The 21,678-nt window shown below is 38.8% G+C and overlaps 1 protein-coding gene across 4 annotated transcripts in view; it reads left to right on the forward strand.

The window, feature by feature from the left end:
• Positions 1-5,651: 5,651 nt before the first annotated feature.
• Positions 5,652-21,678, forward strand: part of LOC116915763 (box A-binding factor) — a 57,238-nt gene continuing 41,211 nt past the window's right edge. For 2 of the 4 annotated variants that reach the window (XM_045169919.1, XM_045169918.1), the window contains exons 1-3: positions 5,667-6,145; positions 6,233-6,347; positions 21,567-21,678. Coding sequence is in view for 1 of the 4 variants with exons in the window: in XM_045169920.1 (XP_045025855.1) it covers positions 21,663-21,678 (16 nt within the window). In the remaining 3 variants the exon portion in view is untranslated. Of the gene's footprint in view, positions 6,146-6,232; positions 6,348-21,566 lie in introns of all 4 variants that reach the window. The other 2 variants (XM_045169920.1, XM_045169917.1) reach the window with 2 other exon arrangements.

Here is a 21,678-nt window from a genome sequence, read left to right on the forward strand (position 1 = left end):
CTGTTCAAAACCTACTCCAACGACGTGGTATGTACACGCATAAGCTTATATCTATGTATAGAAGGGAGAAAAAAAAACCTGAAGGAAATGACGTTTGTGCTGCAAACAAAGTTTCATTTTTATTGGAAAAAGGAAAAATTTTCAACGTTTTGCGCAGCTCCTGAAATAGCTTGTATTACACAGAGAATCTACTGTTTTTAGATGACGACGTAGACACATAGATATTTACACCCGAGATATGTATCTATTATATGAAAATTTGCATATAATCCTCTGCGATCCTCTGAAAATATAAGCTGCCTCATATTTACTTGGGCACAACATCGATTGACCTAAAAGCCTGTATGTAAATTCAAAGGATTTCCATTCCTCTTTGTCTTAATTAAAAAATTGAAATATTATCGATTAAGTATTCAAACATTATAGCACTGGACTGATATTTAAACAATATAGAAACAAAGATGTTTGTGATCAATTAACAGAAATATAGGCCGGAAGTGTGTATATAGCTACCATATCGGCATAAGCAAGTTGTTATATCATAAAATGAAGTGATGAAAAGAGGTCCTCTTTCAAATGAAAATCACAAAATATGTGACTTTCCATTCAAATCATTATTCAATGTCGTTTACATCTGCTGCTTCCTCCTTTATATATATTTATCCGTGCAATTTTCTTATATCTATATTTTGTGGTTTATCCTCTCATGCGTCTATATAGATTTTTATAAATTTTTGTGTTGGAATCATCTGTGGAATCAAAATGATTTAATATCGAACATCAATAAACAGGATGTCAATCAAAGCTGATGCTGTTGGGGCGGTACGGATTAAAATATATATCATTTAAAAGGCTGATATTGATGAAGCAGCACTTCATCTATACATAAAGAAGTATACTGGATAACCTCAGCGTGGTGGAGATTAAACATTTAAATTGAATTATCGATCGCTTCTGTGACGTCCATCGAGAGTCGAATGATTCTAAAAATAGGCCAGCTGGACTTTTATTTGCCTTAGGATCAACTGATGATAGTAAACCTTTATTCATATATATAGTGATTAATAAAGCGACCAAATATAGCAATATCCCCTCCTATACTTTATACAAGTTGCACATGTATAGTACGTTGAACCCACATCGCGTTAGAAATTGCCTGCGACATTGTTCACAGTCTTTATTATTTTTCACACTTTCTCCCCTTTTTTTTTTACATGTAAAGGCACTTGCCCCTACGATTGTCCAGCTCTTTTTAATACATTCCTATACATAACCATTTCCTTGGATGAATATATGTGTTTATTCCATTAACTCGCCATCACCTCTGTGTAGTACACTAATGGAACGTGCGCACAAAATAAAATAAAAAAGAGTGAAAAGAGAGAGTGCTATCGTGGGGAGCCCACTTGTTCCTCAATTCAAAAAAAAAAAAAAAAAAGAGCCGGCCCTGTGTGAGGCCACTTTGACCGCTGTAGCAACACGTCCACTTATTTTCTACAACAATATAAATAAAAAAAAGTGCTCCCGGGGCAGTGGCATCATCATCAGCCTTTGAATATGCAATTTCAATATTCTGATATGTGGCAGACAGCTATACATAAATGTATATACTCGATGGATTATTACATTAAATGCGTACATCTTTATTTCGGTAGATTTTTTGACGTATATCGTAGAATAAAAACAGCAGTAGGGCCTACATATGTACTAATATCAAAGGAAATGTATATATACAACATGTTGATGCATTGCTCCGTTTAAAGACGCCCAAAAAATGGGGATTCTAAAAAAAAAAACGAAATGACGTAACGCCTATTGAATGACAGGGCGCGGTAGCTATATACACTAAAGTGATGTATTATATATATTTTTGAAAGGCCATGTGTGATGCGTATGCATATCGAAGAGAGAGAAAGAAAAGGGGATGATGTACATTCATTTATTTCGATGTAAAGAGGAAAAGTTTCAAGATTTATGGGCCTGCCGCGTGACAGATTCAATCACTTGTTGCCTTTACGCGTGTACATTCATCTTTTATTTATGTTCGTCTATTTGTTATGCATAGTTTATTTTGGAACCACAAGGTTTTCGAAGTCAATGCTATTAAATTGAAAATGTTGTTTGAGTTTACCTAAATCCGTACTTTCTATTTTTTGGCACGTCGAGATCTGAAAGGGGGTAGGGAAAGAAACCTTTTGCCATTTGCAGTTAAGGGGACGGGTAAACTACTTTTCTTTTTCGTCATTGCTTTAACTCTCTTTTTCTTTCGCGTCGAAACGTATTTTTTTCAGATCGAAATGTAAATCCCAACAGATGGCAGCACAGCCGTCCTAACTTTTCTTTTCCTTTCGTGACCACCGTTTTCACAAAAGTTAGCCTTACACAAATAAATATATATATTTTTCTTTCTACCCGTCTTGTCTTGTTTGTAGCCTATAAAAACTCTGACGCGCTGAATGACTCATGCAAAGGGAAAACGCAGCCAGCCAAGAAGGCCGTCACGCAACTCACGACATTACAAAGCAAATCACAAAAAAATAAATCACAAACTTTTTAGCGCTTTCTTATACCGTATTTTCGTGTACACAACTGCTGTCTATGCATTACCCGCGCAAATATGCTTCAAATTTAATTTCTAATTCCTAGTTGATGGCCATCGATTCAGAGTTTCTCTCCACAATTCCCTGCCCGTTGAGTATATATAAAAAGACCTTTTGTGTGCGAAACACTTGTACATAAACACGGGGTGAAAGGAATCAGATTTTTATTTGCTTGCATTTCAATGAAGAAATAGTTTGCTGGTATGGAAATCGTATATGCTTTATTATGCGGACAGATGGAGCGCTGTACCGGAATGTATTTTTTTTTTACCGGTCATTTTTTTTTTTTTGAACGACGAACAAATGCTATTGCAATATACCAATATATGACGGTGTCATGTGTGCACGATGGACGGACAAAGATCGAGAAAAATTGACGATCTCATAGCATCTCTTTTGTCAAAACTCTTTTCTCGAACCGGGAATTCTTTAATATTCATTCCCCCCCCCCTCCAATTCCAGGAAATTTTATTATATCGGATGGAATGCGAGCAAGATGATGAAGAACTCGTATTGTATGTGGTCAACAATAGGGTAGAGTTCCAGCATTTATTGCACGTAAATAAAGAGATTTTTTTTGAATATTTCTAAATTGGTGGACAATGATGATATTTTTAAAGAAAGAATTCTATTAATGATCTCATTCAACATAATAAAAAGAACTGTAGTAATTCTGCAAAATTCGGTTGTATTATAGATCAGTGAGGCTGTCTACATTAAGATTGGATAAGGTGCAGGATGTGTGTACATCCTGGCTGCTATAAAACTTATTGAACCCAAAAACTGGTGCGTGCGTTGCTTGTTCTGATATGCACTTTACATATAAATCGCTGTCACTTGACGTTCCTGTCCAACACGAAAATACTGGGTGATGGTGCACATATATATAGTTTGTGGCATAAACTCATTATTAAGTTAAACAACAATTTAATAAAAGAGGATTATTTATTTTTTTTATTATTATCCTGACGACCGGAAAGAGTCTAGTGGTATACAAAAATAGATTGTATAAGAAAATGTGAAGCATAATAGCATTATTTATATTCCGTTGTTGCTTCTACATAATAACATGCAGCAAGCCCCAATATGGTTTTCCCCTTTTCTGGGTCCGGGATTTTTTTTTTTTTTTTTTTTGTATAGAAAAAACAAAACAAAACAAAACAGGTTCTTTCACGCTAGATTGAACATGATGACGGAGCGAAAGAACGAAACTGAGAGAATAAATGAGGAAATGAAGAAAAAAGAAGAATAATAAAAAGGGTTTAATGAATCTTGTGTCTAATTTAGCATATAATAGCAAACGGAAGTCAACATAATGACCTTTTTTTTCTTCTAAAACATAGAAAAATAGATCGTGACGAATTTTGAATTGTTTACGAAATTGGAGGGACAAAATCCTTTAATTTTGTACGTTACAGACGCGTAATGAGCGAAGCCGTCAACGGAACAATTTATTGGCACGTGATTCACGGAAAAAAGTGATTGTCGATGTTCAAAAATGGAAACGGAGAAGGTCTTGCTATCTTTTTGAACGCTTGCCGAAATCCCTCGGGACTTCGTGAGTCACGCGGGAACAAGTTTTAAATTTCATGACGAAAAAAAAAAACGGGTTTATATGCAGCACGTTCGATTGACTTATGGCATGCTGGTCATCAGCGTGTTACATCTATACCTTTCCTCCTTTTTTTTTTTTTAAAGTATATTATGCATAGGAAGACTATGTGTTGTGGAACAACCAAATAGAGAAAAACACGTCACACAGCAGGGCGGAGGATCAATACATTTTTTTTAATTTTTAAACTTTAGTTTTTAAAATTTTGTGTAACGTTTCATTATTCTAATCATTTTACCATTATATCGTAATACATATCCAATTGCAAGTGAACGATTCCATTAGTTTTGAATATACAGTTTAAAAAAAAATGACATGCGCACACAGCGTCTCGTATTTTTATTAAAATTCCTTTTTCGTGAGCGGAGGTATTGGTTTTCAATCTTTCGTATAGTCGTGTGGTAAAACGTGTACCAGGAATTGGAAAAAAATCCTAGTCGCCTCTCATTTCTTTTTCTCTGTTAGTTTAAAACAATGGCCGCAATTTAGAAACAGTGGGAGAGAAATTTTTCAATGGATAAAAAAGGAATGTGCGTGTTTCGTGTCACCGGCACCTCACAACAATAAGGAAAGGTGTCTGGTTTATATGATTGTGGTTTTCTTGAGGCGATGACAACACGCAAAGATGCGACCACGAATCCCGACACTGACGAAAAGGGCCGGACACACACACACACACCCATTTCTCAGCATTTTATCCGATATTTGATATTTTTCTATTATTCTTCCATATGATGTTTAATACATTTGGGTGTGTGACGCTCGTTAATATAAAAATTCGTCCCCCCCTTTTTTGTGTTCCATCCAATACCGCTGTTGGATATATAGACACACACCTCATCGCACATTCAGACTTCCCAAAGTCTGGCGTTGCGTGTTTGGATATTTTATCTGACGTATCACGCGCGCACCTGTGCGTGAAAATTCCCCCTCTTTACACAGCTATTTTTCGTTCCTAGAAAAAATAATAATAATAAGCTTTCCTATATAATGTTTATTCACCATTTTCGTTCACATGCGTACACAGGTATATTCGTCACAGGCCAGTTTTTTTTTGTTTATAAACCAGTTCTTGTTTAGTCAGATCTAGATGTGTGGGGGGCTAGGGGGGCCAGGTGTTTCTTTGTTGTGCATTTTACTTCCCCCTTCTTATCGTATTGCTTCCATATGCATGTGTGCTGGTGTGTGGGTGTGTGTGTGTAAGAGAAACCGTTATTAATAGTTTCAACTACCCGTACAAGGCTCTTTATGATTACAGAGACAATCGAACTCATCCTACCGACCTTAATTACTTAGACGGACCCGTCATCATCATCATCATTCACGTAAGGGTTTGTTTTTTTCCAGACGCCCTTTTGGTACACAGTTTCGGTTGGAAATTGTACTTGGATCGGCGCCGAAATTATGGTGCCAGGTATGGCGCTACTTTTCTAGTTTCTTAAAAATTTCTTAAAAATATTTTATCTTGAATCGTAATTGTCGAAAACGACTTGTGCTCTTTCGGAGGTGGATAATAATCACTTTTCATTAAGAGGGGAAATTGATTTTGATTAACGATAGTGCTGCCACCGGAATCCGTTTAAGATTCGTCTGCTATCGTGTTTGAAACCTTTCTAAATGTCCGAGTAGTTTGTGTGTCAAGAAAATGTGATAAGGCGCAATAAAGGAAAGAGCAGCAGAGTTAAAAATTATCTTTCCCTGAAAAAGATAACAGAGTGATCTGATGAAAAACCATGTTTAAATACGGTAAATATGCAATCAAAAGAGGGTTGAGTTTCATTTGGTTTCCGTTCCGTGGCGCTGTATGACAACATTCGGAAGCGGCACCCACTTTCAATTTCAATATGGCCGACTAGGGAGGAAACATGGTTGTTATTTTTTGTGTTGTTTCTCTCTTTCAGCTCTTCTAGAACCCCACGAGCTGCAACTTTTTGTAATTTTATCAATTCATTATCACTTAAAAGCAAAAATGCTACAGTAAAAAAGACATGTTTTAGATTATTTATTTTTGAATTTTCAGCTCTGGGTTTGTTACGCCACCACCTCCCTGCCTGCCTGCCTGCCTGTCTGCTTGTTGTTTTCAGTTTTTATCCCCCTAGAGAACGAATTGTCCAGAGAGAAAACTATTTAAAACGGTGAGTCAAGCATTATTGTATTGTTTTTCCTTTTTTTTTGTTTTATTCCTTCTCGTGCTCGCCCCTAACATTGCACACCGACTATAGACACCCCATACTGGGTATATGACCTTCCACCACACACATTCTATTTGTGGCGACGTGATGCATTTCCAAAAGGTAAACATGGCAAAGCCGGGGCGCTGTCACTCGACACCTTTTGGCCGGGTTATGGCGTCTCGCCCCTCATTGCCTTGTACACCCAAACAACCGAGCCAGCCATGGTTATAACAGCATAGCAACAGGCTACTAATGACTGTGCTGTTCCTTTTTATATTTTTCTTTTTGGAAAAAAAAAAGTCTTCACTCACTCGTGCCAGTTTCCTGTTTTGAAATCATCAAGCTGATGCATGAATCACTTACCGAGTCACCTTTTAACTTTTTGAACACAATCTTCATAGTGAATCCCATTCGTTCAGGTGGTTCCTTAGACTTTGTTTGATACTCATCAAGAACATGACAGTAATCCTCTTGTTGCCAATTTTGTTTCACACATTCAAAAACACCCAGCATGGTGGAATTGAATTCAGCATGTTCGCAATGCATTTGTTGGACTACATGAATCACTTTGAGGCACCTCCGTTGAATTCTTGTTTGCATCTGAGATTGTAGTGTTGAAACTCACTGCAAGAAGGAAAAGTCAGGCACTTTTTACGCATCTTGTTGCTTCCTCTCTCGCTTGCGTAACCATTGATTTCGATTCTTTATCAGAGCCAATTGAGGAGAGGCCCCCTTCCATTCTCCTTGATGCCACTTTTGTCCATTAATCAATATGGAACGAGCGTGGCAGAGAGAGGACTACGTACGTATATAGAAAACCACTTTTTATTTTTCCTTTTTGTGTTTGATCTGGGGTTTTTCGGTCTTTGGGGTCGGAGGTTTATCAGGCTCGATTCTTGTTCGAGTAGTTTGTCAATGTCATGCCCGTTTGTTGTAAAAGGGCACATTTCAGAGATTGGGTGTACAGTTCCAACCCCTGCACACATCGCCTCATCAGGTGAATGGATTCTAAAAGAGGGGTGGGTCTGTCAAAAAGTAGGAGGAGGTGAATAGTCTAAAATATAGAGAGAAACTTGACGACTTTTAATCTTCTTGGTCCACAAAACTCGATATTTAACTTCCCATTTTCGTACTACGTTGGGAGGAGGGGTTAATCGCATGTTTCTCGATCGCTCGCTTGAATGATTAACATTTCTTTTGTTGATTCTTTTGTATTTGTTCACTCCCGCACTCACGATCAAAAACTGCTTGAATAGATAGGGGATCCCTCTTATTACATCCCCTCATTTCCTCTTCTTTTTCTTTTCTTTCCGGGAGGGCCCCCATAAGAAGGAGAAGTGAGTATAGTAGACTATCCAACAATTGAGTGGGGGTTCAATCTTTGTCGGCAGTAATTAACGGTAAGAGTCGCGTGCTGATTACCTCCCACGAGAGCCAGACGTGGTGGTTGCCGTCTCGCTCTCTCTCCTTATTTTTTTTTAGATTGCCAGTTTCATTTTTTATTTTTGTCTTGAAAGAAAAATAAATGCAACTCTATTTGATTGCTGTGTCGTTTTGTAGGGATTGCGTCATTTTTCTTTTTGTGTGTGTGTCCTGGTGTCTTTATTGTTGGCTCAAAAACGTTCGTACAGACTTGAGCTGGGGGTTTAAGGAAAGGTTTCCGAAAACAAATGATGGATGCATTTCGTCTTGATGGTGGGTATAAAAAAAAATAACTAGTGATGGATCTGTTGCTGCGGAAACACACAAAGGGGGGGGGGGAATCGAACTTCTTCTTTTTCGTTCCTTGTCGGGGTTTTACAAGGAAGAATTCAATCATCCGATTCTTGTTATTTTTTTCGCCCGTGTTTTTCAATGAAATTCATGCGTTTCGTCCATTAAAAAAAAAGGGGGCCGTTTTAATGGAAAATACACTTGATTTTGATTCGGGGGGGGGGGCGGGATCATATCGATTATTTTCACAGTAAGTAACTAAGTCGACTATATCGTACAACGTAAAAACAATTCTTTATTTTTTATTCAACCTCCCTCCTGGATCTCGGTGTGTCTAGACGTTTTGGATGGCTGCCGCGTTTATGTAAAAAAAAAAAAAAAACTTGTCTTTTCTTTGGTTCCCTTTTTTTTTCTTTTTTCTTCCAGTCGTTATTATAGTCCTGTTTCTTCTTTTCTATCTACACACGCTGCAACGACGTTTGGTCGTTTGGAACGGCGCCGAACAGTTGCCCGTCCCGCGTGCTAATTGACCCCGAAGGCTTGGCTACGGTTAGCCCACCCCCCCTTCCTTTCGAAAGGGGGGTGGGGGGGGGGACAACGACGTGATGAACGATATCTCTGAATATTTTTTTTTTCCACGTCACCTGGAAGCGAAGCAAACACAACTGATTGATTTTTTTTTTTCTTTTTTCGCTTACGTTAGGGGAAGGAAGAAAGAAAAAAAAAACAACTAAAGTTTCCTGTGTGACGTTGGTGGATGTTTTAAGAAGGAAATCGAAAGAGAAGATCGTTTTTCAAGATGCAAGTTTAAAAAGAAAGGAAGAAAGAAGATGGGAGAGTAGGTAGTAAGTGAGGGTTGGCTGGGAGAGGCTTGCGATGCGGATTCACGTCACTCTTTTTGGGTGTGATGGATGGCCTTTAAGGAAGGGCATTGCAAAAGGGAAAAGAAGAGAGAACCCCACAAAGATATAAAAATCCCAACAACCACCGGAGAACCGTAAAATGTTTTTTTTTTTTTTTATATTTTACTCTGCGTTTTCGATGGAACATCTTTTTTTTGTGTGTGTATCCTCCAACAACACACGCATATAATGCAAATATAAAAATACAACCGGGGAAAAGAAGAAAAAGGCTAATAAAAGGGAGGATAATATTAGAGTCGATTCCTGGAAAAGAAAAAAAAAAGGGCGGCAACTCAGCTTTGCTGTTGTGTTGGTATGCATTCAAAAAAAAAAAAAAAAAAGAAAAAGAGAGAACAAGGAAATAAAAGAATAGTATGGCATAAATCGTTACTTAAAAGGCCAAACGGTGGGCGGAATGTTCGTCTCGTTGTCCCCGTGTCTGCAATTCGATGGATCGCTTAGATGGATGTGGGCGGCCATGACTCATCCCTCCTCTTTGCAACCGATTTTGCAACCACTCTGCACGTAGAATTGTCCTGTTTTTTATTTTTTTGCTCCATCATTTCTTTCGTCGTCATCATCGTCTTCCAGATGCTTTCTTCCCTTCTTTTTAGCTTCTTTCGGGATTCAAGATAACATTGAGATTTTTCGGTTGAAGTCAGTGAAGTTTGAAGTTGGTGGGGGGGTTTCTAAGAGACGAATCGTTCGGGAATCGCGACGTTTTTGGGGTGGGGTCGCATGCCTCTGCTGATGGTTTATCGTGATGTCAGTTAGCCGACAATGAGCAGGGACAGCTGTTTGTCGCAAAGCTTGTTGTTGTAGAAGAATTTGAATGATTTATTTTTGTTGTTGTTGTTGTTGTGGTGGTGGTCTTATTTTTACATTGTATTCATTCAGAGTGGCATCATCAAGATGTTTGATTGGTTCCTTTTTTTTTTTTCATCTTCTTAAGGGTCGAAATGATTTTTGAATAATCTGTTCATCGTGTGGAAGTTTAGATCCACGTTTTCCTACCAGACTTTTAAGTGCTGTTTTTTGTGTGTGTGTGCGCGTTCAAGTATTTTTTTTTGAAAGCCCGCATTTTTTTTTGAAAGCCCGCTTTTGTGTAGGCTGGGTCTGTTACATCGATCTTGTCCGCTGTCTTGGGTGTTGTCGATGGACGACCAAAAAATAGCCTCTTTTTTTTTTCATTCCCGGTCATTTAAATCTCATTAAATTGTTGAGAGAGAGAGAGAGAGAGAGAAAAAACTAGTTTCACATTTCTAGACTTGAATTTCCATTTTTTCTTTTTTTTGAATTCCGTTAAAGGGATGGATTTCCTGAGAATGTCTAGTTCGCTAGACGTCGTCGACGTTAAGCAAAATCGCGTGGAACGTATTTGGATTGAATTCATTTTTTTTTTTTGTGTGTAACTCCCGCTGCTTTTCTCGGCGCTGAAAAAAATTATGTTAAATAATTTTTTACTTTTTTTCCTTTTGAAGTTAAAGAAGAAGAAAAAAATTGAGTTTAAAGAGATGCGATGGTGTGTGAGCTCTGGAAATCGTTTGATCCTTGCACGACTGAACCCGGAATGATCGGATTTGGTGCGGTGCGCGCGTGAAAAGCCGCGCGGGACCGTACAGAAACGCGCTAAAAAGGAATAAACACGAAGAAATGTTGAGAGGGAAATAAAGAAAAAGAAAAAAAAAAGGAGGAAAACATGTAAGATCTTATACAATAAGAACTGGCATGCCCTTCATATAAATAGCGCTCTTTCCTCATATCCCTTTTTTTTTTTCCTTCTCTTTCTCTCCCAAGTTTATGAAGAGAAGAAGAAGAAAAAAATGAACGTGAAAGAAAGAAAGAAAAAAGATGCAATCAACGAGTCATTCTGGTACACGACGACGCCACTCGACGTCAATAGGGGGGACACGAGAGCGCCACACAGAGGAGAGGCATGTTACTTATTTTTAGAAAAATGAATAAAAAAAATGTGTGTGTGTGCGTGTGTCACTTGTTGATGTTTTACATTGTTTTCTTTTCATCTCGTTCCCGACTTGGCTCTTTCTCTTTTCGGTTTTGAAGCAAAAAATTGTTCTTTATTTTTCACGACCGGAAGTTTCGAACGAACGATCTTTGATGGCTATTTAACGTCCTCCTCTTGATTCTTTTTTCCGCCTTTGAGGGGAGAGTGGTAGAGAATTTCTTTTGACTTGATGAAGAAAACAGCGCAAGCCGTTATTTTGCTGCTTGAAATCTGATCCAATCTTTTCGTGTCTCCCCCCCTCCCGCTCTCTTCGTTCACAACAACAACAAAAAAAAAGCCGCACCCCTCTCGAAACTGGCAAGATGACGTTGTCCCCCCTTGTGTTTTTTACATCTTCCTCCGTATATCTTACGTTTTTTATCTGATTTATTTTTATTTATTTCGTTTTTTACAAGAATTTCCTTTTCAATAAATTTGTATTTTTTTTTAAATTGAAAAGACTTTGCAGCAAGTCGCACAAAGAAACAAAACATTGGCGTTGTTAACAAAAGGATTTGATGTGGATCAAGTTTGATTGGACTTGAATAGACTCCCCTTAAACTTTAATTTTTCTTATCTTATCGAGAAAAACAAAACAAAGGCAAAACTGTTGATGTGTGCGGTTAGTTGGTATGTCGGATAATGAAACGGTTTCTTATCTTTCACTAGTTTTTCTTTTTTGTTTGGCTTGAAACCCGTCTCAAACCGCATCCGCACCGCAAGTCCCCCTCCTTTTTTTCTGTTTTGTGTGTGTGTGTGTGTCGGTAACCTCATCCGGCAACCGAGGAAGAGTTCATAAAGTAACTGCATCCTAAATGTCGAGATAACATTTAAACAAATATTGGGCTCCCAATTTATTTCTTCTTCATCTTTCTCGAAAGAAATTGCATCCAGCTGGAGTTTTTCTGATTTTGCTCCACACAAAAACAAAAACAAAACAAAGAGATTCCGCATTTTCTTTTAAATGTAACATACAAGAAGAAATTGATATCAATCTTTCAGCGTTGCCAAATTGTTTTCGTTTCATTGCCGTACCACAAGAAAAGAACAAAAAATATGCTTTTTATTGCCCCCGCGTTTCAATTGTTTTATTTTTATGGAGGCACTGCGCCTTTCGGAGACCGTCTTTTTCAGAAACTTGCAGAAAAAAAAAATTAATAAATAAAATACGGACTTCACTCCAATTGGAATTAGACGGCCAATTGTTTGTTGAAGGGTTCTGTACACGCACGTTTTTATGGGATGTAATTGGTAACCGGCTGGTGTCGGAGTTGTGTGACCCAGAGTCTCTTCACTTAAAAAAAAAGCTTCGACGCGCCCCTCTGTTGTCTCATCTCAATCGAACGATCTAATAATAATAAATAATAAAAAAAGAAAAAAGACGGGCGTCGCGGAGAGAAAAGAAAACATCCCCCCCCTACCCTGTTCTCTTTCTCTTTCTATGTTTTATAGATGCGATGTACAAAGATTGCCACTTGGTGTGATGAGCTGTGCGCGTCATCATCTCTTTATATTTTTCTTTTTTTTGTGATGTGTGTCCCATGTTTTTCTCTCGATTGAGGACACGGAAAGAAAGAAACAAAACAAAAAGTCCAACAACGAACGCCACAATCCAAAGTGACCCATTCGAAACGGAAGAGGGGGGAATACACAGCACACACACACATACATACAAAAAAGAAGAGAGGCCACATAAAAACTATGGAACGGACATTCGCTTGTATATGTGTTTTTGGTGGTTCGAATAGCTCTTGTCTTCTATACACATATAAATATATTGGGAAGTTGAATTACGAGGGAAAATATTGTGGGGGGTGGGGAGATTGTGGAGGGTATAGACGTCGTGTACAGTATGTACTAGTTGTAAAAGAAAAGAAACGAAAAAAGAGGATAAGGCAACCAGAATTGGACGGGAGGACGTTGATGGCGCCATGATGTGTGCGGATGCTCTTATTGGATGGATTGTCGTCATCGTCGTTATGCCATTATGACGGTTTTGGGGCTGGGTGGGGGGGTGAAAGGGAGGTTATAACGACCGCTAGTGTGCCTCCCACACACACCACCAGGCTTTATTTCTTTCTGTGACGATCTGGAATAAAAAAATAAAATTCTTTTTGTGTGTGTGTGTGTGTGTGTACGGAATGGAAAAAAAAAAAAAGAGGCAAGTTTTCGGGGAATGATTGGATGGTGATGATGAATTGCGTGAGTTTGCGTGTCGAAAATGCAGTTTTCACATATGGAGTTCATTTTTTTTTTAAATATTCAAAATTAAAAAAAAAAATGCGTATGTCGGGGGATATGTTTTTGAAGAGAAAAAAACAAACTGGTTTGAGGGTTTCGTGGGAATGCCACAGCGGGTGGGGATTTTTCTTTCCCCCCGAGGACTGTGTTTGGTCGACTTGTCACAAATACCTATTTATGTAATACTAGTTTGTGAAAAGAAAAGTCACTATATAATGCACTACACTTGACAACTTGATCTTGTTGACATTAGACTCAAGTTTGACATTTTCAAACAGAAAAATCATAAAATCGATGATTGGGCTCTCGACGTTGGGATTTCACGTATGTCGATCCTTGTGCACAAATTCTCACGTAGATTTAAACTCTTAAAAACAGCCCCCCCCCCCTTGCCTCTTTATTTTTGTAAAAAAAAAAAATAATGGCTATCCGATGAAGCCGATGGAACGCTATCAACCCAATTCCGCATCGTTTAGTATAGCCGGTGGTGGATGGGGTCCGCGAGCATCCATCGACCATCATGTATATACATTGACGACCAGGCCCGTTTATATTTACACACACACACACGTACGTACGTTTGTGTGTGTGTGTGTGTGTGCTTCTTCAGTGTCTGTTTGTCCCGTGTCAAGAGTTTATTTACCTTTTTGCCGAGGCGCGTTTGCTGCAATTTTGTCTCGGTCCCGCCCCACGTTCCAGCCCAATAGAAGTCTTCTATTTTTAGGCTTGTTTTTAAAAAAGTAGTTTTGCTCCGTCTAATGCGAGCGTCCATTTTCTTTTGAACCCTTTTTTTTTCTTTCTCTTTGAATCCTCTCACCTTCTAGACTTAAGCCACTTTGCCTTTATTTATTTTTATTTTAATTTTTTTTTTTTGCTGTTATTTTTGCAGCTTTACCAACGTATTGAGAGAGAGAGAGAGAGAGAGGGAAGGGTATTTTTAGACACGTAAGTCGTTAGTAGTAAATAGTTTTGGACACCGGTGATGGTGTGTAGAGCAAATATAGGACGGCGGAGGCGTTTTTTTAAAATTGGCGCGTGCAATGGCGACGAACGTTTTCGGGGAAAATGTCGGACTATTTTCGTTCATTTTTTTTCAAGCACTCGTTGGATTCGAAACTCGTTTCTTGCTTATTTTATGTGTTAACGAACGAATTTGGGTATTTTGCGGGATGTCGTCGATGAGGAGGTGGAAGAATGAAACATTTGTTTGTGGTTCGTTTGAATGCCATTTCACGTTTTGTTGGCTTCTTGACAAAGAGGGGGCTCACTTAATAAAAAAAAAGAAAGAAAACGAGTCGAAAGAGAATTTTTTTGGTATGGTGACTTTAATGTCAATTAGGCAAATTGGATGCGACACTGAGAAGAACAAGAAAAAAAAGGAGATTTTGCCTATACAGCAGCTGGCCTTTTTCTTGCTTCTATTGAGTCTTTTTATATTCCCTCTCTCTCTGTTTTTTTTTTCTTTAATTTTTTTTAATTAGAGGGAAGAAGGTGACGATGTCATCACTGTCTACTGTCATCAAGTCCCAATTCACCAACTGTATGTTCCGCTTTCTTATTAACGGCGACTGAAATTCGATTACACAATCAACAGCTGTTTTCTGTGTGAGCGTCCGTCAATTCATCATAAGACTCTCTTGAACGGCACGTTTGACGACGAAATGTCAATCGAATTCAGTTGATGCCGACCCATCGAATCAATGGTTTTTCCCCGGTTTAATTATATCGTCATCTTGTGTGGCATCGTCTCTAACCGAGTGGCGATCGGCCGAGCGTGTGATTCGACCGCCTGGCCGTGTCATTGTCACTTTGGCTTGATTGAATGAGAATTGTTGTTGCTCCGCTGCGGCTGCTGTTTTCAATTTTTTTGTTTTTTGTTTTTTGTTTTTTTCTGCTCTTTTCCTTCCTAACACAAGGAGAGGATAAAAGGTCAAAGGTCGTTCCAGACCATTGGCTTCACTCTCTTGTCTCTTGCTGCTGCTGCTGCTCGCTAGATTTTCTCTCGCCTCTTTATTTTGTTTTTTTCTTTCTTTCTTGTACCGACTGCGTGTCAGAAAAAAAAAGGGGGGAAGTTTGGTTGGACGATGATAAACACACACGAGCTCGTCACGTGACTGCTTCATGTGTATTCGTTTGTAGGCGAAAAAGGGTTGCGAGACGGGGCGAAAAGAATGATGGAGGAATGTTATTATTCTTATTTTGATATAGAAGCCTATATGGAAATGATGATTACTCTCGGCTTTGATGATGACCATGGCGGCGAATGATTACAATCCACATCCGACAGAGGGGGGCGATGGCCAGAGAGAGTCCCATTGGTAATTTTCTACCAAGAGACTCTTTCTTTTCGTTCTTTCTTTTTGATTCGGTTCGTTGCGTACTTATTGAGTTCTATTAGTTTTCTTTCTTTGATTTTTTTTTTCATGAGATTGCGGGACAGAGTTTATTCGTCGTTCGTCAAGTTGGGCAGTTTTTGTTTGTTGTCTGGAGGGCCTACGAAAAATGCGCATCCTCCCCTTTCCTTTTATTTTAAGTTGGATATGAATGCCAATGTCTACGTTGCCCTTTTTGATGTTTTAGTTTTTTAAATCATTTGGGTAAGGGGGAAAGCGGCTGTTTTGAAAGAAAGAAATGGCGCAATATTTCAATATTTATTCGATTATTCCACACAGACACAGACACTGGTTTTATTTTTATTCTGAAATTTATTGTGCGGTAGGGCAGGGCTGGTATTGTTGATGTTTGTTTCCTTCCGTTGCGGATGGATGGATGACCAAGTGATGTTGTATAGGGGAGGGGAATGAAAAATCGTGTTGCTTCTCTTTCTTTTTCTCTCTCTGTATGTGTGCGCACCGTTACACGTAATAACGTTCACATTTTTAGCCGAGTGAAATATGGACATTGCATCCCCTACCGAGATCTTTTACTTCTCTTTTTGTGTGTCTGTGTGTGTGTGTGTGTGTGTTTCGTTGTTGTATAGCATATACCGCTTGTTGTTCCCTTCTTTTTCTCGCTTCGTCATGGATTCTAATGAGATTCTATTCTCTAGTGTACGCGTCCGGGGTCGACTCAAGGTGAAAAAGAAAAATCCCACACGACGATAACCGAAAATAATTTTTTTTTTTTTTTAATAAATAATAATAAAAGAGAGAGAGAGAGAATCGTGATCGAGATTCTTCTGTGAGAACAAGGGGGGGATTACAAATCAGCCAATGGACAAATAAATAAATAAATAAAGGGGTATTATTTATATATATTTATAAGATTTTATTTTTTTGAAAGGAATAGAAAGAGAGGGGAAGGTGCGAATCGAGTTAACACACGCCGAGGTTCGTCGTGATGATGTCATTGTGAACGCCAGCTTAAATCTGGCCGAGGGAAAAAAGAGAACAAGACAAAATGGCGTCAGTGTGGAAGAAAAAAAAAGGGGGGGGGATAAAGAAGATTGTAGACTTTTCCGCATTTGAGAACCGTCACATTTCATTCCTTTTTTTTCTTCCCCCCCACCGAAAACAAACAAAACAGAAAAGTACATCCGTACACACACACACACAGCTGTGGGTTTATTTTATGTTTCGAAAGAAGAGGGTTAGCAAAAAGAAAGAAAAAAGAAGAAGAATTGAATGGATGTAATAGAAAGGGAGGAGCACCAATCTTGAAATAGCCTCGGCCGCACGCGCCAACTTTAAAAATTCTTCTTCTCTTGTTTGCTGCAGTGAGAGAGAAACAGAACATGGCAGGAGCTTCTTTCGCTTCCCTTTCGTACGGTATAGGTATTTAAGAAAAAGAAAGAAAGAAATGATTGCTCCGTGTACAGGCAACATCTGAACATTACACACACACAATTGGAATGAATGCGTACAAGCACTGCTCCCTTTTTCTTTTAAATGAGGGGGGGGGGCGGGGGTTGGTTGTGAAAGGAAATTCTTTTGATCGGTCGTCTCTTCAAATGTTACAAAGTCTCGATGCCCGAATATACAAGCTCCGGGGCGTGAAATTCTTGCGCTGGAGTGTGTGGAACATCACGCACGATCCCCCTAAATTCCAAAAAAAGAAAGAAAGAAAGAGAGAAGCACACAAGAAACAAACCGATCCATCAAAATTTTTGTTTTGTGTGGTGTCTTATCTTACACGAGAGTTTCATAATATCATCATCTTCTTTTATCCCCCCCCCCATCCTTGTATGAGAGGGGGGAGTCATTGGCTTTGTGTAGAAATGAGGGGGAATTCCAACCCATTTGGAATGCTTAATTGGCCCTCTTTGTTGTCTGTGTCTTTCTTTTTTCACGTTTGCCTTTCCCAGGTAAGAAAAAGGGGGTGAGGACTTTGATAGCGTTCGCTTGTCATCGTCCTCCTATATCCCTTTTTTTTTAAAAAAAGAGCTCCATCTAGAGAGAAAGAAAAGAAAAATCAAAATGTCGTGTGTTTCACTTGCCTCACAAGAGGCTACTAATGTGTTTGTCAATAGCTCGACATGTATCGATTGGGCCGGCCTTTCTCTCTTATTGGCACGGAGAGCGGTCCCGTGTTGTTTCTTTGTTGTTTGGATGTTGTTTAATGCCATATTGGGGTCGAGGAAAACGACGGAGAAACGGTACGACATTGTTGAATCGATACTCAGCTATTGCTTCTTTTACGAGCGACTATATATCCCAACCTTTCTCCATAACCAAACCCTCCCCCCACTACCCCCACCCCCTCGCCTTCCGTTGCACAACGACACACTACTACTACTAACACGAGTTTGTGTTTTCTGGCTTGTTTCTTCTGCTCTCCCCCGTCTTGTGTCGCGCTGTTCAATCGATTCGGACACGGAACAATTTTAAATGTGATTATTATTATTTCAATTTTGTCTGTTAAGACGTTAATGTTTAGTTTTTTTTTTTTGCATTTTGGGGGGAGGAGGAGGAGGAGGAGTGGGATTGTGTTATCAACCGCCAAATCTATCAGGTCGATGCCAAATTGCACGTCCTCTTTTTATTTGTTTATTGCGATTTTGTTAAAAGGACGAAAAACTGGGCCCCTACTTCCTCCCGAGTTGACACACCCAAGAAAAAACTAACAAACACAAAACAAAAGTCTTTGCCGATGCGGAGGAAGTGAATTGTTTTGAGTGTGTGTGTGTGTGCCCACCGATTGCGTGTGCGCCAGCCAAGCAATAAGCCGATAAAGACAGAAAGAAAAAAGAAAAGTTTTGATTCGTAACCAAGTTCGAAACAAAAGTAACGGTGCACACATGTCTGTTCGAAAACTGCCAACTTTGAGTCGGCGGCAAAGAGGAGAGGGAAAAAAAGGTTTGAAAGTTTTGAACGGAGGGTAAAAATGAATTTTGGTTGCGACGTCTCAGTTGGATGTCGAGCCGTTAAGTTTCGGGAGACGGAACGTGCATTCGACAATTAGTTGGGCACAAAGTCAAATGTCTTTTAACGGGCGGGATAATGTGAAACCGACCGCAAATAGCCGACGCTGGCAAAAGAGAGAGAGAGACGTTTGAGGGGTTTTTTTGGGCGTGGCTCAGCTGTTGCCGTTTTTAATTTGTCTTGCTTTTCATCTTTTTTTGTTTTTGTTTTAAATCAATCGATATCGATCGCTTCTTCCTCCCCCCTTTTTTTTTCTTCTCCATCCTCGCACAAATTTTATTTCCTATTTTTTTTCTTTTGAAAGTCTGTTTATCGATGTCGTCTTTGTCTCTCTCTCTCTCCCCCTCTCTCTTCGGAGCCGCGTTGACGTCACGGGCTATTTGAGAGTCGAGCCGGAACCAGCGCGTGACCACTGCGTGCTGAGAGGAGGGATGGGGGATTGGTGGTCTGTGTGTGTGTGTATATGGGGGACGGGGGGCATGTAATTTATTTATTTTTTTTTTGCTGGGAGGGACGTTGTGCGGATTTTTCTTTTTTTACCCTTTACATTATCGTCTGCCAAAGAAGATTGGCCAATTATAATGTTACACTTGAAGAGATAATAGACTTTGCAAGATGATCCGTTTTGATTTTGTGTTTGGCTCTTATTGTTTAGAAGAAGAAACAAAAAAAAAAATTATGCCTTTTATCTTTTTATTTATATTTTTTAAACAAATTTGTGGGGGAGGGGGGTTTCTTACCCCCCTCCTCTTGTGCGTTATTCCCTTGCCAAACCGTATGTTTGTCGGCTTATCTTTTCAACAGCCGGTGCTGGGGTCCATTCGCAAAGAGACGAGCTGGATTGCTACCCCACTCCTTACTCTCTTTTTGTGTGTGTGTGTGTGTTAACTAGCCGGAGACCATCCACCTCACAATCTTTTTACGTTGTAAAATAACAGAATAGAATTTAAAAAAACAATAAAAAGGCAACAGCCATTAAGGAAATTGAAATTTTTTGTCTCGGTAGTCGAATTGAATTGGCGTAGGAAATGTTTGTACTTGTAAATCGTGATTAGCGGAACTTTAAACGAGTTTTACATGAAATGCGGATGTTGAATACGTTTCGTTGTTTCGTAGCTCGAGCCCCCCCCCCCCAAAAAAAAAAAAACTAAAAAATTTCTTAAATTTTAAAAAAAGGAAAAACTGCGTACAGTTTGTGTTGCAATGTTGTTTTTTTTTTTGAAAATGAAGTGGCGGCAGTGGCTCCGCAGTCGATCCATCATCATTTTCAACAGCTAGCGGGCTGGCTAGCTGTTGAATCACCAGAGGAAAATTGATAACAAACTACATAGTCTTCTTGTTTTTTGTTTTGTTTTCTTCTTTATTTTATTATTATTTATTTATTTATTTATTTTTTAATAGCGTGTTTTTCTTGTTTTTTTATTTTTAATTTAACAAGACGAGAACACCAAGAAAAACCCAGAGCGTTTCGTAGATTGAGGACAAATTATGAATTACGATTTGGGGAAACATAAAAATTAAGGAGGCATCTCTTTTTTCTCGTATGATGTGAGTCATACATATTTTTTAAAAAATATATATATTTAAATTTTTTTTTTTTTGGGGGGAGCTTATCTATCGAATCAAAAAAAAAAGGTTCCTGGACTTTTATGGGCCGGCTATTTTGTTCCTTCCTTTTCCAGTGTCCCTATTTTTATTTTATCAGTTTAAGAGCCAAAGTTGACTCTCCCCTTTTTTTTCTTTTTTTTTTACTGATTTGAGTTCCTCACTCACGTGGGAGGACCAACAACAAAAAAATAAAGATTTCAAAACTTTTTTTTTTTTCCAATCGGGACTCGTGCGCCAATGTCTATTTCTCTCTGAGGTTTGAAAAAAAGAAAGACAGCAGGCCGAAGTGAAACGGGGCGCGTTCCAAGAGCAACACGAAACTTCCAAAATGATAATAGAAAAGTAAAAAGTTTGAAGAAAAAAAAAGGGCGTTTAGAAAAAAAATGTATTTAACGCGACGTTGACAGACACGGCCGAATGAGCCGCGCGTTCTAACCTAACCTTATACAACTAACTATATCTTAATAGATAGACGTATTCCTGGAACTATTTTGTTATTTCTTTTGGCTCTTTAACTCTTTTTTTTTTTTTTTTTTAAATATTTATTTTTATTTTTTTTACCTTGCCAGGTTCTGCGTATTATTAAATTTCACCCTTGAGCGCTTAAAGATCATTTTTTTATTTCCCCAATCTCATTAGAAAAAATTGAGTTCTCGTTTGAATTCTTTTTGGTGGCTGGGAAGAGCCTTAAAAAAAACAAAACAAAAGAAAAGGGAAGCCATTGCCGGGTAGATAAACCCCCGTTGATTGATTTACAACAAATCGGTCCGTTGTCACCCGGGTGGCCCCTTTTCTCTTTCGGCGATTGGCATCGCAGTTCAGGAGGATCCCCCCCTCTCTCTCTCTGTGTCTGTATGTGTGTACTCTATTGGCTTTTTGTTGTTGTTCCTTTTCCTCTTTATCAAAGTGCCATCGACTGTGAATAAACAAAAGACGCAATCTAGATATTTTATTTCTTCTACTTTCGAAATGTCCGCGCACCGTCCCTTTGTTTTTGTTTTTTGTTTTTTGTTTTTTTCTTGTTTGGTTGATTGTTATCTTTGGCTGTGGAACCCCGAACGGTTTCAAATCTAAATGCAACCCGTTGTAGATGTTTTTTTTTTTGGCTGCGGGGCTAGTAGCAGTTGTGGTACTAAAATAATTTAATGCTACCACCACCGCTGCTAGTAAAGTTTACCTATAACTATGTACCACCTGGTGATTTAAAACCAAAAACAAAACAAAACAGCCGCTGTTTAGCGTGAAATTTTTCTTATTTTCGTGAGCCAGATCTCTCTAAAAATCGATATATACCAAAATAAGAAACGTGACATTTGATTTTTAACATTTGATTTGATTTTGTTTTTTTAAGGAACTCTTTTTTACATCGTGATCTGCTGCCGTTGTTGATTTGGCGTGGAAATTTCTATTATTTTTACCTGTTGCCCGGAGCACGTCGTCCCCGCCAATGTCGATGATTGACG

Source organism: Daphnia magna, linkage group LG2 (assembly GCF_020631705.1).
Source record: "Daphnia magna isolate NIES linkage group LG2, ASM2063170v1.1, whole genome shotgun sequence".
In the NCBI taxonomy this organism is placed as follows: domain Eukaryota; kingdom Metazoa; phylum Arthropoda; class Branchiopoda; order Diplostraca; family Daphniidae; genus Daphnia; species Daphnia magna.